A 19569-nucleotide genomic window follows, 5' to 3' on the forward strand; every position below is an offset into this window, starting at 1 on the left:
AGGACAGTGCGGGGCTGAGCTTCGGAACCGGTGAATTTACATAGGGTTAAATTGCAAAAATAGAAGTCAACCAGACTATTCTTATGCAGTGTTTTTATAAAATTGAGTGCAAACCAACTAAAGAACAATCACACAATGGTAAAACTTCGCCCCTGATGTCTGACTGAAAATGAAATACATTTTAATAAATTTAAATGTAAATAATTTGGCATTCATTTTCCTACATTGCAAAGAAAAGGACAACCATTCACAAGTCACCATTCACACTTCCAATTCAAAAGTTAACAAAATAACAAACTAGCCTGTGTAGTTCAAATTATACTTTAATAATAATCAAGTTATACAGTATTAGAAAAATGTGTAGGCCTAACTTCTGTAACGTCTAGTAGCAGGCCATTATCTAAGCTACATAGTCCCTGTCCAGAAAAAACACTTCTGGCCTATACCCCCACAATACGAAACATGGTAGTATCACCACTTCATAAAAATAATGACTACACCTATGCATTTTTCACAGGTCTACACAAGTACATGGAGGATAGGTGTTTCTGGAGAGGGGCAGTGTATCACCTACTATGTAACTGTGTCATCTTTGGTCATAAGCTGTATCCCGTTCGATTTGATGGATTCTAGTAATACTTCAGTAGTGGTAGCAGCGGCACGCTTACATTAAATGCAATACCCGGGCTGGAGGCCTCTCACCAGTCAGAGCACTTTTGGTGGAATGATCTCAACACAGGAGGTTGGTGGCACCTTAATTGGGGAGGACGGGCTCGTGGTAATGGCTGGAGTGGAATTGGTGGAATGGTATCAAATACATTAAACACATGGTTTCCATGTGTTTAATGCCATTCCATGCACTCCATTCCAGCCATTATTATGAGCCGTCCTCCCCTCAGCAGCCTCCACTGGATCTCAATTGGTACATTTGGTCCGATTCATCTGTTTCGTGTCTCTAATACTACCATACATTTGAATAAACTGATGTCGTGGCCTTGAACAGAGTGAATCATAATTCCATTCCAACATTGTGCATAGGATACACTTTGCACAGACACATTTCACTCTCAATAAAATTATCTAGCCATAGGAATAAAGTGGAGCTCTACCACAGCAGCTCACCACATTGGTCTAAACATATCTATAATATCATATCAAATATTGATTATTTTGGGTATTTATGAGACATTCTACTGCACTGTTGGAGCTAGTAACATAAGCATTTCGCTGCATCTGTTATAACACTTGCAAATCTGTGTATGCGAACAATAAACTTTGATTTGATTACATATCAGAGACACACTTTACTGATGAATGACACCTGTTGATAGCGTTGACTCCCTCATTTGGATGGGAACAGTTGGCACTCCTTCTCAAAGTCGCAGCCCTGGAGCAGTTCCCCGTAGTGGTCTCTGACATCCTGGTAGAGCGGGGCTCCCTCCTCTCCCTGGGTGGCGGCCAGGCCTGGGAAGGCCAGGGGCCGCTCGTTGAGCAGTGCCTGCAGACGGAGGTTTCCACTGCAGTCATACAGCACAAGGACCAGGTTGGCAGCGTAGGGCATCATGCGACTGGTGCGGAAGGCACGCTGGCCCTGGGTGACATAGTTGTTGGAGGTCAGGGGCACGCTGTCCTTGAAGAAACCCAGCAGGGTCAGCAAAGGCAGGAGAGTGTCAGCGTGACCCACCTGGATTGTCGCTGCTTCTGTGACGTTACTGCCAGATCTGAGAGACAGGATGGGACATGTATACTTCAGGAGGGTAATTATTTATTTGCGCCAGAACAATGTGGTATGCAAGTGAACAAGAACTTGCTTGACCAGAGGCATTGAATTGCAAACACTAGTTGTCATACACTAGTCTACATATACTCAAGGGGGTGTCAGTTGAGAACAGTTTTGTACTGTTTGTATTTATGTATGGAATGCAGGAATTGACCGCATGGTTTTAGAAAACATGTTGACCCTGTATGTTGCCCTGTACTAAATGCAAGCTTTTCCCCTTTGCCAATGTGGTCATCATTTCATGGAGTCTGAAGGAAGAAACCGCAAGTTAGGTCCAAAAAACTGATTTTCAGAAAGTCAAATGAATTTATTAAACCTAGCACGAAAGCGCATCCTTGTAGCTGTGTGGGTTATGTAGTCCAAATGTTTGCCTTGGGGTAAGTTGAGCCAATGGCTATAGGGTGAGTTGAGCCATTGGCCACCATACCCCATAGAAATGATGATTATATTGTCAGTTTTATGCATAATATGCATAGTATTTTTGCAATGTGTCATGCATATGAACAAAATCTGTATTGTTACAGAGCAGACATCGTGCCCTGGGTATACAAACAAACAAACGGTCTTATCTGATGACATGGAGTCTGAGCTTGCTAAAAATATCAAGAATTTCACAGACCAGTTTCATGGGCTTAGTAACCTCAAATGCAGAGAACTTGCCTACGAATAGGCACATCGAAACAAAATCCCTGCCCCAGACAAGTGCTATTTTTATTTTTTACTTAACACTTTTTTTATTTTCTTAAAACTGCATTGTTGGTTAAGGGCTTGTAAGTAAGTATTTCACTGTAAGGTCTACACCTGTTGTATTCGACGCATTTGGCAAATAACATTTGATTTGATTTGATTTAAGTGATATTGAACAGCGATCTACAGTGAGGGAAAAAAGTATTTGATCCCCTGCTGATTTTGTAAGTTTGCCCACTGACAAAGAAATGATCAGTCTATAATTTTAATGGTAGGTTTATTTGAACAGTGAGAGACAGAATAACAACAACAAAATCCAGAAAAACCCATGTCAAAAATTTTATACATTGATTTGCATTTTAATGAGGGAAATAAGTATTTGACCCCTCTACAAAACATGACTTAGTACTTGGTGGCAAAACCCTTGTTGGCAATCACAGAGGTCAGACGTTTCTTGTAGTTGGCCACCAGGTTTGCACACATCTTCTCCAAGTCAAAGGTTTCGAGGCTGACGTTTGGCAACTCGAACCTTCAGCTCCCTCCACAGATTTTCTATGGGATTAAGGTCTGGAGACTGGCTAGGCAACTCCAGGACCTTAATGTGCTTCTTCTTGAGCGACTCCTTTGTTGCCTTGGCCGTGTGTTTTGGGTCATTGTCATGCTGGAATACCCATTCACGACCCATTTTCAATGCCCTGGCTGAGGGAAGGAGGTTCTCACCCAAGATTTGACGGTACATGGCCCTGTCCATCGTCCCTTTGTTGCGGTGAAGTTGTCCTGTTCCCTTAGCAGAAAAACACCTCCAAAGCATACTGTTTCCACCTCCATGTTTGATGGTGGGGATGGTGTTCTTAGGGTCATAGGCAGCATTCCTCCTCCTCCAAACACGGCGAGTTGAGTTGATGCCAAAGAGCTCCATTTTGGATTAATCTGACCACAACACTTTCACCCAGTTCTCCTCTGAATCATTCAGATGTTCATTGGCAAACTTCAGACGGGCATGTATATGTGCTTTCTTGAGCAGGGGGACCTTGCGGGCGCTGCAGGATTTCAGTCCTTCACGGCGTATTGTATTACCAATTGTTTTCTTGGTGACTGTGGTCCCAGCTGTCTTGAGATCATTGACAAGACCCTCCTGTGTAGTTCTGGGTTGATTCCTAACCGTTCTTATGATCATTGCAACTCCACGAGGTGAGATCTTGCATGGAGCCCCAGGCCGAGGGAGATTGACAGTTCTTTTGTGTTTCTTCCATTTGCGAATAATCGCACCAACTGTTGTCACCTTCTCACCAAGCTGCTTGGCGATGGTCTTGTAGCCCATTCCAGCCTTGTGTAGGTCTACAATCTTGTCCCTGACATCCTTGGAGAGCTCTTTGGTCTTGGCCATGGTGGAGAGTTTGGAATCGGATTGATTGATTGCTTCTGTGGACAGGTGTCTTTTATACAGGTAACAAACTGAGATTAGGAGCACTCCCTTTAAGAGTGTGCTTCTAATCTCAGCTCGTTACCTGTATAAAAGACACCTGGGAGCCAGAAATCTTTCTGATTGAAAGGGGGTCAAATACTTATTTCCCTCATTAAAATGCTAATCAATTTATAACATTTTTGACAAGTTTTTCTGGATTTTTTTGTTGTTATTCTGTCTCACACTGTTCAAATTAACCTACCATTAAAATTATAGACTGATAATTTCTTTGTCAGTGGGCAAACGTACATAATCAGCAGGGGATCAAATACTTTTTTCCCCTCACTGTATATCTGAATGCAGACATACATTTAAGATATACAATATACCACACCCCCATTCTATGACCTACTAGCACCATCACCCACTGTCACGGGACACCAGCACCCACTTACCCCAAGGTAGCTCAACTTACCCTGCCCCTATGCTAAATTTACCCCATACCCCCGGGGTAAGTTGTGCCAAGAGAATACTTTTTTTGGGACAAACTGTTTTCCAAACTGTTATGTTTTTATTCATTTTTTATTATTTTCAGGGATACACAACATCCTGAAAAATATGTAGATATCTGTTAGAAAGAATACTATATTTCCCTTCACATAGTGAGGCGGAATGTAAAAAAATGTCTCCATTTACCCCACTCTCCCCTACAGTGTTCCACTGACTGACAAGAAACCATGAGATTATGCTGCAGGTTCATCAATGCACTTTATTTGAAAAAGAAAATCAAATAAATTCTCAGATTCATATTCTTATGAGTTCTATGATCAGATGTGCTGCTACACGCACTGTGCGTGCAACACAGCATGACAGACACATTAATTCTGTAACAGCAATGTGTATTGACGTGTGGGTGTGGTGCGTGATCCACAGAATACAATTGTCACAAGGCACACACACACACACCCTCACACAACAGGATCCAGACCAGACAAAAAGGTCTGTAAACTTCTGTGATGAGCTGCTATGGATTGGTAATTGTATTGTTCATTATAACCCTATAATGGGTATTGAACAATGTGGGATGTGGATTGCCCATAACCCTACCCCCATATGTATGCGCTTTGGCCAACTCCTCTCAATATCATGTATATGACAGCGACAGTTCGAGGACTTGGCTAAACTAGGATGTATAACAGGAAACAGGGTGCAAACATGAAGGTTCATGTGTCCTATTCTATTGCCACGTTGACAGGTTATTTTCTAACATTTGCAATAGATACTGTACCGGGCGGTTGTTTGTATAATATTACTGTTTAGTCCTAAATTGGTTTTGTAAGTACCCCTTAAAAAGGACAGTTCACTCCAAAAACAAAGTTTCAGAACTCAAGTACAATACAACTAGAATTTTTGGTCCATTGTTAAACATACATGTCTCTTTTCGCAGTCTTGTTTTTTCCCCCAACAACCCAGACACCACCCAGACACTCACAAGAGGCTGGAAGCAGCACAGGGTCAGCCACAGAGCAGCATCCATGGAGCAGGTTAGGGGATAAGTGCCTTGCTCAAGGGCACAACAACACAAAGGCAACCTCAAGGCTACCGCAGCCCCAGGCAAAGTGGTATTATATTGAGATAGGTCCACATCCCAGACATCTGTTGAGCAGAATGGAATGAATGGAAAAGATAAGCGCTATAATTTTCTGATTTTATTCGGTGCTTATTTTTTTCCAATCTTGTGGGATACAGGCACGGACCTACACAATCAATGGCGTGGGACAAGAATTCATGTTGACATTATACAACATTTGGGGTTTAAAAACGTCTGACAAACTTTGATTTTGGATTGTCCAGTCCTTTTAAAACACATATAGCCTAACATTTTTGTACATTTATTTTTTTTTACATTAGTTTCATTTTTACCCAAAGGCCATCCACTTTTAATCTGTTTGCTATGCTGGTGATTGACATGAAGCCTGATACGAGGCTAACCAGTCACTCACCTGATCTCATTGGCCGCTCTATCCAGACGGCTGAATACATCATGAAAGAGAATGCAGCTCGACTTGCTGTTGATGTCATGACCATAACCTCTTTTCCAGAACTGCTTCAGGTCATTTGCATATTCCAGAACCTGTTTGTGAGGTAAGTGCAGTGTAAGTATACCATGGAATTAAATGGTGTAGGCTTTGTGTGAATACCACATTAGATAGTTTCCATATTCAATAACCTGTTAGTGGGGTAATTGCTGTGTAAGTACAGTGCATTCAGAAAGTATTCAGACCCCTTGACTTTTTCCACATTTTGTTACGTTACAGACTTATTCTAAAATGGATTCAATAGTTTTTTTTCCCACTAATCAATCTAAACACAATACCCCATAATGACAAAGCAAAAATTGTTTTTTATAAATAATTGCAAAGTTATTACAACCAAAAACCCCCCGGAAATATCACATTCACATAAGTATTAAGACCCTTTACTCAGTACTTTGTTGAAGCACTTTTGGCAGTGATTACAGCCTCGAGTCTTCTTGGGTATGATGCTACAAGCTTGGCACACCTGTATTTGGGAAGTTTATCCCATTCTTCTCTGCAGATCCTCTCAAGCTCTGTCAGGTTGGATGGGGAGTGTCGCTGCACAGCTATTTTCAGGTCTCTCCAGAGATGTTTGATCGGGTTCAAGTCCGGGCTCTGGCTAGGCCACTCAAGGACATTCAGAGACTTGTCTCGAAGCAACTCCTGCGTTGTCTTGGCTGTGTGCTTAGGGTCGTTGTCCTGTTGGAAGGTGAACCGTCGCCCCAGTCTGAGGTCCTGAGCGCTCAGGAGCAGATTTTCATCAAGGATCTCTCTGTACTTTGCTCCATTAATCTTTTCCTTGATCCCGACTAGTCTCCCAGTCGCTGAAAAACACCACCATGCTTCACCGTAGCGACGGTTCCAGGTTTCCTCCAGACGTGATGCTTGGCAATCAGGCCAAAGAGTTCAATCTTGGTTTCAACTGACCAGAGAATCTTGTTTCTCATGGTCTGAGAGTCCTTAGGTGAATTTTGGCAAACTCCACACAGGCTGACATGTGGCTTTTACTGAGGAGTGGCTTCTGTCTGGCCACTCTACTGCAGAGATGGTTGTCCTTCTGGAAGGTTCTCCCATCTCCACAGAGGAACTCTGGAGCTCTGTTAGAGTGACCATCGGGTTCTTGGTCACCTCCCTGACCAAGGCCCTTCTCCCCCGATTGCTCAGTTTGGCCGGGCGGCAAGCTCTAGGAAGAGGCTTGGTGGTTCCAAACTTCTTCCATTTAAGAATGATGGAGGCCACGGTGTTCTTGGGGACCTTCAATGCTGTAGACATTTTTTGGTACCCTTCTCCAGATCTGTGCCTCGACACAATCCTGTTTCGGAGCTCTACGGACAATTGCTTCGTCCTCATGGCTTGGTTTTTGCTCTGACATGCACTGTCAACTGTGGGACCTTATATAGACAGGTGTGTGCCTTTCCAAATCATGTCCAATCAATTAAATTTACCACAGGATGCACCGAAGCTCAATTTCGAGACTCATAGCAAAGGGTCTTATGTACATTGGGGAGAACAAGTATTTGATACACTGCCGATTTTGCAGGTTTTCCTACTTACAAAGCATGTAGAGGTCTGTAATTTTTATCATAGGTACACTTAAAAAATCCAGAAAATCACATTGTATGATTTTTAAGTAATTCATTTGCATTTTATTGCATAAGTATTTGATACATCAGACAATCAGAACTTAATATTTGGTACAGAAACCTTTGTTTGCAATTACAGAGATCATACGTTTCCTGTAGGTCTTGACCAGGTTAGCACACACTGTAGCAGGGATTTTGGCCCACTCCTCCATACAGACCTTCTCTAGATCCTTCAGGTTTCGGGGATGTTGCTGGGCAATACGGACTTTCAGCTCCCTCCAAAGATTTTCTATTGGGTTCAGGTCTGGAGACTGGCTAGGCCACTCCAGGACCTTGAGATGCTTCTTACGGAGCCACTCCTTAGTTGCCCTGGCTGTGTGTTTTGGGTTGTTGTCATGCTGGAAGACCCAGCCACGACCCATCTTCAATGCTCTTACTGAGGGAAGGAGGTTGTTGGCCAAGATCTCGCGATACATGGCCCCATCCATCCTCCCCTCAATACGGTGCAGTCGTCCTGTCCCCTTTGCAGAAAAGCATCCCCAAAGAATGATGTTTCCACCTCAATGCTTCACGATTGGGATGGTGTTCTTGGGGTTGTACTCATCCTTCTTCTTCCTCCAAACACGGCGAGTGGAGTTTAGACCAAAAAGCTCTATTTTTGTCTCATCAGACCACATGACCTTCTCCCATTCCTCCTCTGGATCATCGTGCCTTGAATTCTAAATAAATCACAGACAGTGTCACCAGCAAAGTACCATCACACTTCCTCCATGCTTCACGGTGGGAACCACACATGCGGAGATCATCCATTCACCTACTCTGCGTCTCACAAAGACACGGCGGTTGGAACCAAAAATCTCAAATTTGGACTCATCAGACCAAAGGACAGATTTCCACCGGTCTAATGTCCATTGCTCGTGTTTCTTGGCCCAAGCAAGTCTCTTCTTATTGGTGTCCTTTTTAGTAGTGTGTTTCTTTTCAGCAATTCGATCTTGAAGGCCTGATTCACAGTCTCCTCTGAACAGTTGATGTTGATGTGTCTGTTACCTCAACTCTGTGAAGCATTTATTTGGGCTGCAATCTGAGGTGCAGTTAACTCTAATGAACTTAACCTCTGCAGCAGAGGTAACTCTGGGTCTTCCTTTCCTGTGGCGGTTCTCATGAGAGCCAGTTTCATCATAGCGCTTGGTTTTTGCGACTGCATTTGAAGAAACTTTAAAAGTTCTTGAAATTTTCTGGATTGACTGACCTTCATGTCTTAAAGTAATGATTGACTGTCGTTTCTCTTTGCTTATTTGAGCTGTTCTTGCAATAATATGGACTTGGTCTTTTACCGAATAGGGCTATCTTCTGTATACCACCCCTACCTTATCAGAACACAACTGATTGGCTCTAACGCATTAAGAAGGAAATACATTTCACAAATTAACTTTTAACAAGGCACACCTGTTAAATGAAATGCATTCCAGGTGACTACCTCATGAAGCTGATTGAGTGAATGCCAAGAGTGTGCAAAGCTGTCATCAAGGCAAAGGGTGGCTACTTTGAAGAATCTAAAATCTATTGTGTGTTATGTGTTTTTCATAGTTTTGATGTCTTCACTATTATGCTACAATGTAGAAAATAGTAAAAAAATAAATCTAAACCCTTGAATGAGTAGGTGTGTCCAAACTTTTGACTGGTACTGTATGTCTTATGAATACTTATGTAAATAAGGTAGTTATGTTTTTTATTTTTAATACATTTGCACACATTTCTAAAAACCTGTTTTCGCTTTGTCATTATGGGGTAGTGTGTAGATTGATGAGAAAAAACATATTTAATCAATTTTAAAATAAGTTTGTAACGTAACAAAATGTGGAAAAAGTCAAGGGGTCTGAATACTTTCCGAATGGACTGTATACCATGGAATGTAGGGTAGGCTTTGTGTGAATACTTGGGTGAGTGATGCCCTCAGACAATGTCTCATTGTGTAGAGTCGTGGCAGGATTTCAGTTAGGCCACCTGAGAGCTGGGCCAGCTTACCTTAGAACACAGGATACACCCACATAGCCCAACTGCTTATTGACTGAATACAAGACATCTATTCATATTGTAGATTAGGTGAGGATATTGTAAATAATACATTCATCACGTTTTAGATGAACGTCCTATCAGCAAAAACACTTGATGACATAAAAAAATAAGGTCAATGGATTACTAGTTAGACACTAGTAAGGCTAGATGCATCCAATATTAATGAACTTCAACATATTTGATCACTGCTTAAAAAATAGATGTCCCCATAAATAATCAATGGCTCTATTATCACTTGAACTGGTCAACACTCCGCAATGATGTAAAATTATTACTACTGCAGGGAATACAGTTGACGTACCAGAGCATCCGCCTCATCAAAGAGTTGACACCAGGGGGAGTTGATGGTTTTGATGGCCAACTCGTAAGCACACAGGTGAAATGCAGCCTCAGCCATGTCTACAGGGGGGAAAGTAATGGCAAAGTGATCACAGGAGCCATCACATTTTAGTCATTTAGCAGACACTCTTATCCAGAGCGACTTACGGCACAATTTGGGATAAAGGCACAGTGCAGTCAAAAATGGGACTTTCATGTGTTATATATACATACATTTATATAAACACACACACACTACCGGTCAAAAGTTTTAGAACACCTACTCATTCAAGGGTTTTTCTTTATTTTTACAATGTTCTACATTGTAGAATAATAGTGAAAACATCAAAACTATGAAATAACACATATGGAATCATATAGTAAGCAAAAAAAAGTGTTAAACAAATCAAAATATATTTTATATTTGAGATTCTTCAAATAGCAACCCTTTGCTTTGATGACAGCTTTGCACACTCTTGGCATTCTCTCAACCAGCTTCATGAGGTAGTCACCTAGAATGCATTATAATTAACAGGTGTGCCTTCTTAAAAGTTAATATGTGGAATTTCTTTCCGTCTTAATGCGTTTGAGCCAATCAGTTGTGTTGTGACAAGGTAGGGAGGGTATACAGAAGATAGCCCTATTTGGTAAAAGACCAAGTCCATATTATGTTCATCCACCTCTGGCCTGCTAGCTCCCCTACCTCTACGGAAGCACAGTTCCCGCTCAGCCCATTCAAAGCTATTCGCTGCTCTGGCACCCCAATGGTGGAACAAGCTCCCCCACGACGCCAGGACAGCGGAGTCACTGACCACCTTCCGGAGACACTTGAAACCCTACCTCTTTAAGGAATACCTGGAATAGTATAAAGTAATCCTTCTTCCCCCACCCCCCATGAAAAAAGGGTGGTTGCTAAATGATGTAAATGTAAAATGTAATATTATGGCAAAAACAGCTCAAATAAGCAAAGAGAAACAACAGTCAATACGGAACATTTCAAGAACTTTAAAAAGTTCCTTCAAGTGCAGTCGCAGAAACCATCAAGCGCTATGATGAAACTGGCTCTCATGAGGACTGCCACAGGAATGGAAGACCCAGAGTTACCTCTGCTGCAGAGGATAAGTTCATTAGAGTTACCAGCCTCAGAAATTGCAGCCCAAATAAATGCTTCACAGAGTTCAAGTAACAGACACATCTCAACATCAACTGTTCAGAGGAGACTGTGGGAATCTGGCCTTCATGGTCGAATTGCTGCAAAGAATCCACGACCAAAAGCCACCAATAAGAAGAAGAGACTTGCTTGGGCCAAGAAACATGAGCAATGGACATTAGACCGGTGGAAATTTGTCCTTTGGTCTGGAGTCCAAATGGGAGATTTTTTTGTTCCAACCGCCGTGTCTTTGTGAGACGCTGTGTGGGTGAACGGATGATCTCTGCATATGTATTTCCCACTGTAAAGCATGGAGGAGGAGGTGTTATGGTGTGGGGGTGCTTCGCAGGTGACACTGTGATTTATTTAGAATTCAAGGCACACTTAACCAGCATGGCTACCACAGCATTCTGCAGTGATACACCATCCCATCTGGTTTGGGCTTAGTGGTACGATCATTTGTTTTTCAACAGGACAATGACCCAACACACCTCCAGGCTGTGTAAGGGCTATTTTACCAAGAAGTAGAGTGATAGAGTTCTGCATCAGATGACCTGGCCTCCACAATCCCCCAACCTCAACCCAATTGAGATGGTTTGGGATGAGTCGGACGGCAGAGTGAAGGAAAAGCAGCCAACAAGTGCTCAGCATATGTGGGAACTCCTTCAAGACTGCTGTAAAAGCATTCCAGGTGAAGCTGGTTGAGAGAATGCCAAGAGTGTGCAAAGCTGTCATCAAAGCAAAGGGTGGCTATTTCAAGAATCTCAAATAAACAAATCAAAATATATTTTATAACACTTTTGTTTACTACATGATTCCATATGTGTTATTTCATAGTTTTGATGTCTTTCCTATTATTCTACAATGTAGAAAATTGTAAAAATAAAGAAAAACCCTTGAATGAGTAGGTGTTCTAAAACTTTTGACCGGTAGTGTATACATACATACATACATATACAAAAGTATGTGGATACCCCTTCAAATTAGTGGATTCAGCTTTTTCAGCCACACAAGCTCACAGAACGGGACCGCCGAGTGCTGAAGTGCGTAAAAAAAATGTTTGTTGGGAGCTTCATGAAATGGGTTTCCATGGCCGAGCAGCAGCACACAAGTCTAAGATCACCATGCGCCAATGGCAAGCATCGGCTGGAGTGATGTAATGCTCAACACCATTGGAGCAGTGGAAACGCGTTCTCTGGAATGAGGAATCACACTTCACCATCTGGCAGTCCAACGGACAAATCTGAGTTTGGCGGATGCCAGGAGAACACTACCTGCCCGAATGCATAGTGCCAACTGTAAAGTTTGGTGGAGGAGGAATAATGATCTGAGACTGTTTATGGTTTGAGCTAGGCCCCTTAGTTCCAGTGAAGGGAGACCTTAACGCTACAGCATACAATGACATTCTAGACGATTCTGTGCTTCCAACTTTGTGGCAACAGTTTGGGGAAGGACCTTTCCTGTTTCAGCATGACAATGCCCCTGTGCACAAAGCGAGGTCCATACAGAAATGGTTTGTCAAGATCGGTGTGGAAGAACTTGACTGGCCTGCACAGAACCCTGACCTCAATTGGAATGCCGACTGCGAGCTAGGCCTAACCACCCAACATCAGTGCCCGACCTCACTAATGCTCATGGCTGAATGAAAGCAAGTCCCAGTAGCAATGTTCCAACATCTAGTGCAAAGCTTCCCAGAAGAGTGGAGGCTGTTACAGCAGCAAAGGGGGGACCAACTCCAAATGAATGCCCGTATTTTGGAATGAGTGGTTCGACGAGCAGGTGTCCACATACTTTTGGTCATGTAGTGTATTTTAGAGCTGGGACAATAAACCGAAAATGATCGACACCGACCACATATCACAGGCATTTTGCTGACATCGTTCATGACGATAATGTGAAGTATGAAATGAAATAAGTTTGCTAATATGGGTGATTGTTAATGGGACAATTGATAGCTACAACCATCAAACTACTAGTAGTAGTTTAAAGGATATTTGTTTTTAAACTGTGGTGCACATTCATGTTATTAACTTATCGTCCTATTTATTGTTATCGCATCAGTTCAGGCAATTTATCGCGATGTGGATTTTTGTCTATATCACCCAGCTCAAATATATATCCACACTATGAGGTTGGAATAATACTGTGAAAATTATGATAACGGCCTTTTAGTGTCACTGGCCTTCACACAATACCATATAATGTGAAAGTGGAATAATGTTTTTCGAAATGTTTTACAAATGAATTGAACATGAAAAGCTGAAATGTCTTCAGTCAATAAGTATTCAACCCCTTTGTAATGGCAAGCCTAAATAAGTTCAAGAGTAAAAATGTACTTAACAAGTCACATAATAAGATGCATGGACTAATAGTGTAGAACATGATTTTTGAATGACTACCTCATCTCAGTACCCCACACATTCAATTATCTGTAAGGTCCCTCAGTCGAACAGCGATTTTCAAACACAGATTCAACCACAAAGACCAGGGAGGTTTTCCAATGCCTCGCAAAGAAGGGCACCTATTGGTAGATGGGTAAAAAAAAAAAGCAAGGATAGTGATCAAGGATGGTGATGGCTGCATCACGTTATGGGTTTGCTTGTAATCGTTAAGGACTGGGGAGTTGTCAGAAAAAGAAAGAAAATATGGAATGGAGCTGAGCACAGGCAAAATCCTAGAGGAAAACCTGGTTCAGTCTGCTTTCCACCAGACACTGGGAGATGAATTCACCTTTCAGCAGGACAATAAGCTAAAACACAAGGCCAAATCTACCCTGGAATTGCTTACCAAGAAGACACTGAATGTTCCCGAGTGGCCGAGTTACAGTTTTGACTTAAATCTACATGGAAATCTATGGCAAGACCTGAAAATTGGTTTCTAACATTCATCAACAACCAATTTGACAGAGCTTGAAGAATTTTTAAATGAATAATGTGCAAATATTGTACAATCCAGGTTTGCAAAGCTCTTAGAGACTTACCCAGAAAGACTAACAGCTGTAATCGCTGCCAAAGGTGCGTCTACAAAGTATTGACTCAGGGGTGTGAATACTTATGTAAATGAGATATTTCTGTATTTTATTTTCAATAAATTAGCAAAAAGTCTAAAAACATGTTTTCGCTTTGTCATTGTGAGGTATTGTGTGTAGATTGGTGAGATGTTTTATTTAATTTAATCAATTTTGAATTCAGGCTGTAACACAACAAAATGTGGAATAAGTCAAGGGGTATGAATACTTTCTGAAGGCACTGTATCTGAACACTTGCGGCCATTGTCATGATGTGCCATTATTGTCACAATGTATGAAATCAATATTTGAAGCATAGTTATTGGACAATTGCTCTTTTGGATGACAATGTATGAGAATTCAGTGTGGAAAAATTACACTTTCATTTCCCCACTGTAAAACAGTATATCGGTAGATATATCAGTATCGGTACGTTTTGACCCCCCCCCCCCAAATATAGGAATCATATTGGACCACATAAAACATATCGCTCTGGCTCTAAATACAATCACAGTAAGGTACTTAATTGTTACCCAGAAATGATTTGATATTGAGATAAAAACAGCTCCATTGGACCTTTAAGTGCCTTGTTCAAGGGCACAGACAGATTTTTCACCTTGTCGGCCTGGGGATTCGAACCAGCGACCTTTTGGTTACTTGCCCAACACTCTTAACCTCTGGGCTATCTGCCGCCATTCCATGTCAAAATGTAAATAATTATTACAGACCAGTGACCATGTCTGTACTTTGATATAAAACAACATAAAAGTCCTGTATGGCTTAGCATTAACAACATATTTTCCACTTTGTTTTACTTTTCAAATAAAATAAACATACAGTTATTCTTATTTCAATGTCCTCACTTCTCAGCTGCTCATTGATGACATTCTGATAAAACCATTCAGTTGAGGGAATTGTATAGGGGAGTGTTTAACTGTTTTGTACTGTTAGTGAGAAAACAGCCCCATCTAGTGTTTAACTGAATGGTTTTATCAGAATTGGGGCGGCAGGTAGCTTAGTGGTTAAGAGCGTTGTGCCAGTAACCGAAAGGTCGCTGGTTCTAATCCCCGAGCCGACTAGGTGAAAAATCTGTCGATGTGCCCTTGAGCAACGCACTTAACCCTAATTGCTCCTGTAAGTCGCTCTGGATAAGAGCGTCTGCTAAATGACTAAAATGTAAATGTAAAATGTAGTGTCTAAATATCCTGTAATTGTTTTTGCAATCAAGCAGATCTGAAGCAGATCCGTTCATTGTATAGAGAACATGAGCGACATCATGAGGATAGCCCTCTCAGTAATAATAGAATAGCTATAAAATATGTACTAGCCACTGTAGAATAGACACTTTTTACTAATGCTGTCGCGTTTCCCAACGTCCTGTGACAACTCACACACAAATGTATGCACACACACAGATAGAGACAGATCGGCTAGAGATGGAGACCTGATGTAATGTGGCTGTAGGGGACCAGGAGCCGGTCTGCTATCTTCTCCTGCACCCTCCTCATCTCTGCACTGGACTTGAACTTGTCCAGCTCAGCCATGGCTGACTGGTTCTTGTCGACGGTCTCCACAAACCTGGTGCAGTGGTCAAAGAACCTCATCAGTGCGTCGTTCACCTCATAGTCAATCTCTTCATCTTTAGAATCAAACATAGAAGACACTGGTCATTCAAAAGGGAGATCTTCAAAGTTTTGAAAATTATAATAATATTAAGGTGAATGAAAAGCCCCAATTAAAAACTAGTGACAAGTTCAGAAGTTTTTTTTGTGTGTTATTGATAGTATTATAACCCTGCCTGTTATACAGTAAGACATGATGAATTGTTAATCATTTCATTTCCAAAAGACTGCAGGCCAATGCAATATCATGCAAAATGTACACTTATGACATGCATATCATATTATGGCAATGTCATATCGGTATTACATTTACCTAACGTGGGTGCTGTTTCTGCTTTCCTGGCAACTCCTAATGGAATTGTCATGCTAAATAATATGACCCTTCGCTAAGCCCCGCCCCAGAATTTTGGGCAACCAATCACAGCGCTCCAATTGAGTACCACAGTATGAGTCATAATACCCATAAAACCTAGCGGTCAAACAGGGAAATGGTTCCAATCGTTTTTCCACCATTAAATTTTTCCCATAGGGGATTTTAGAAACGCTTAAAATAAAGCCTGTGTTTCGTGTAGGCTTACCCTGGCGTGACGTTTTGATAACCGTGTAAATCTCTCTAGGACACGGTGACTTTATCAATATTCATTGTGTATTAAAAACACAGTTTCAAATCATTGTGAGGGGATTTCGCCAGTGGTTAGAAAGGGGAATTGGGCTTCCCGGGAACATGATGAATAGGGCGGCAGGTAGCTTAGTGGTTAAGAGCGGTGTGCCAATAACTGAAAGGTCGCTGGTTCTAATCCCCGAGCCGACTAGGTGAAAAAATCTGTCGATGTGCCCATGAGCAAGGCACTTAACCCTAATTGCTCCTGTAAGTCGCTCTGGATAAGAGCCTCTGCTAAATGACACACACAAAAAAATCACAAATAAACATGTTGTCCGAGGATGCAACAGTAACCTCGGAGCTTAGCGAAAGGTCAATTGTTTAGCTTGCCAATGACAAATGGAGTAAGCAAAAGCACAAACAGATCTGGGACCAGCCTAGCTGAGGAAAGCTAAACTCTGTTCTCTCTAGTATTGATAACTGGTCACGCGATTTACTACCAACAACATTGAGTCACCATCAGTGACAAGGTTAAATAAAAAAATACTTGTAAAAATTTCAATTCTGAAAACGCTTAACTGTACAACTGTGGTCCTTCTGTGGGGTGCTGAAATTCATACTTTTAATGAAAACTTTTATTGAATACAACCACTGACTTGTTCCTAATTTGTGTTGCTCAACTGTAGACATAGCGGCCTTGAGGTACTACATACACTGAGATTCACGCGGATGCCACGTTCAAAACAACAACTGGGAACTCGGAAATATCCAACTTCCGAATTCAATCCGTTCAAGACAACTATTTTTGAACAGTCATCCAACTCGTAATTCCAAGTCGGAAAGTCGGGCATCTTTCTAGAACTCTGACTTCCCTACCCGAAGACCATAGACGTCATGATCTGACCTCGTTTTTTTTTCCGAGTTCGCAGTTGTCTTGAAAGCACCATTTGTATCGATTGATGTTGTTGCTGGCAAAGATTATGGATATACTGTCAAGATTACGTCTCTCTACCCTAACAATGGGAGTCCACAAAGCGGCACGGCGGGCTCTCTAGCTCCCGCCTATCCTTTCTTTGGATTGGTGGATACATCTCATTATTGTAATCTTTTTTAAATATTCAATGAGGGTTGTTGATTTCAACCGCCACCATTCAATGGAGAGAGATGCTATGCTACTAGCCTCATACCATGAATATGCATAGCAATCTCGAGACAACTCTGCTATAAAGTGCATAAAGTTGCCGGGATGTCACGTGTCCTTATCAGTACACGCTTAACAACTTAAGCACGACACTTTTATTCGATCAAATAAACCTCACACAAATAAGTCATTTGTTTTTTTGTTGACCAAATTTGACCTCCATACAAAAACTCCCTTGGTGGGCGAAACGAAAAAACGCCACTTGCTGGAGGGAGACAGATTTTCCGCCGACTTGGGCCACTCTCTTCCTCTCTGTTGCTAGCAAATTGACCAGTTCTCGATCTTCAACCCCGCCTCGATATAAGAACGGAGTTGAGCGTTCCTCAGCTAGGACCTAGCTAACATTGACCTACTTAGTATATATTGGCCTTATGTCTTGCAAATTAGTGACAGTTGCAAAAAATAAATCAAGAGTTATATGCATCATACTTGCACTTTGACACGATGCTATTATACAGACGTCGAGTAGGATTATATCTACCTTCAATATCCCATAGTTTTGCCAGTCCTCTCTGGAAAGAAAGGGTGCTGTTCACACACCTGTGTTTAGAACTGGTCATGAACTTGATGTGACCATCTTGTAGTTTCTCCTTAGATATCAATGATGGGAATAACTTTGACAACCTGACCGCCAAATTCCTGTGGTCGAGGACTCCCTTCTGAACGAGACGGCCATCCATCTCATCAGTGTACCACATCTTCCACTGCCTAATTTCACGCAACCAGCTCTCCTCTCCAGAGGCCTTCTGTACAACAAGATTGTGAAATTCTCGCATCTTCTTGATGTTTTTCGTCGTCGGGTACCTTGAGCCGTGCCGTATGATAGCGGTCAGATGAATTTCGCGACATTCTGCAAATGGGGACTTCACAAGAGATTTGTTTACAGCCAGTATGTCATCTATGAGGTAAGGGTTCACTTCCTCATATCTACCTTTTGTGGTGAAATATTTGGCAATCGCTGGAATATCTGGAGTAGTCAGGACATCTCCCCATAATGAACAACACGAGATGTAACTAAAGAAGAAATGCGCAATAATAACTTTCAACGGAATGGTAAGCAGCATATTTGCTTTATTTCCCTCAAAACGTATCAGAAAATTCCTGCACTCAACTCGACGTTCATTACCATTCCAGTGTTGTTGTTAAATATTAATCAGCAGGCCTATTGGTATCTTTCCCGGAGTTTTTAGGTCCATTGACTACTGTACTGAAAACTTAAAATATGTATACTTAAGGATTTCAGTCATTCAAACTATCAATTAACCACGAAATCTCTAGTATCAAAGCGACTGTTTTCTTGAAGCTGTGCAGCGCCATTTACCCTACATTTCCCCCCCACATGGGCCAGCTCCCTAGCAATTTTAGTTCTAGCCTATGAGCTTCAACCCTTGCATTTCAGTGATGGCTAGCAAGAGGCCTGTCCAGCGCTATCCAATGAGGTTGCAGGGCGGGCTCAGTGGACACAGCAGCGAGAGAGGGAGTGCAATGACGTGGAGCACATATGTGACCTGGTACACAATTTTCATGGACCACTTTTGGCTCATGAGTGCTACTTTCAGAACTACTGGCTAAAAAGTATACAAAAGTATTGGAAAATCTAACTTTACCAACACAATTTCAGTTGTATCTGCATGATCTTTTATCAATGGCACAGTTTGTATGGGCATGATTAATATTTTAATTAGTAAAAATTCTGGGCATGTACCTCTGCCCAGGCGTTGCTGATGCATGATAGGTATTTTAAGTATCAGCTAACCACATCATATGTTATAGCAATCTGTCAGTCGATGACAGTCGATGACGTGCCACACAACCATTGGTTGATGCATGCAACGTCTGAGCAGGGGAACGCGACCACTGTATGGTGTGTCGTACAGTGGTAACTGTGCCATTATAGCGTCTGTGACAGCATGGGCAGCGCCATTGATGCTTTCTCCATTTTAAAGTAGTACATTCTCTTCTTCACTATTGTCTGATCCCTCCTGATGACCAAGGTGGACATGACTCCAACAGGGTCACTAGGAGGGATCAGCCAATTAAGTTGGAAGTCCCACCCAGTTG

At 41.8% G+C, this 19569-nt stretch overlaps 1 protein-coding gene across 1 annotated transcript; it reads right to left on the bottom strand.

Moving 5' to 3' along the window:
• Positions 1-305: 305 nt before the first annotated feature.
• LOC311110851 (multiple inositol polyphosphate phosphatase 1-like) lies at positions 306-18877 on the bottom strand. Its single transcript, XM_084153444.1, has 5 exons — positions 17990-18877; positions 15529-15723; positions 9911-10008; positions 5876-6006; positions 306-1721 (listed from the first exon to the last, which is right to left on the bottom strand). The coding sequence occupies exons 1-5, from the start codon at positions 18570-18572 to the stop codon at positions 1343-1345; spliced, it is 1386 nt and encodes a 461-aa protein (XP_084009570.1). The 5' UTR covers positions 18573-18877; the 3' UTR covers positions 306-1342.
• Between the last annotated feature and the right edge of the window lie 692 nt (positions 18878-19569).

This window comes from Coregonus lavaretus, assembly GCF_964263955.1.
Source record: "Coregonus lavaretus genome assembly, chromosome: 36".
NCBI lineage: Eukaryota > Metazoa > Chordata > Actinopteri > Salmoniformes > Salmonidae > Coregonus > Coregonus lavaretus.

What these genes read in the sequence shown, in the direction of transcription:
- LOC311110851 (XM_084153444.1), bottom strand. Translation starts at nt 18,572, where the DNA reads ATGCTGCTTACCATTCCGTTGAAAGTTATTATTGCGCATTTCTTCTTT. An exon ending in AAAACTATGGGATATTGAAG is followed by an intron (nt 15,724 to 17,989) that starts GTAGATATAATC and finishes TTGATTCTAAAG; the next exon opens with ATGAAGAGATTGACTATGAG. An exon ending in TTGATGAGGCGGATGCTCTG is followed by an intron (nt 6,007 to 9,910) that starts GTACGTCAACTG and finishes CCTCACAAACAG; the next exon opens with GTTCTGGAATATGCAAATGA.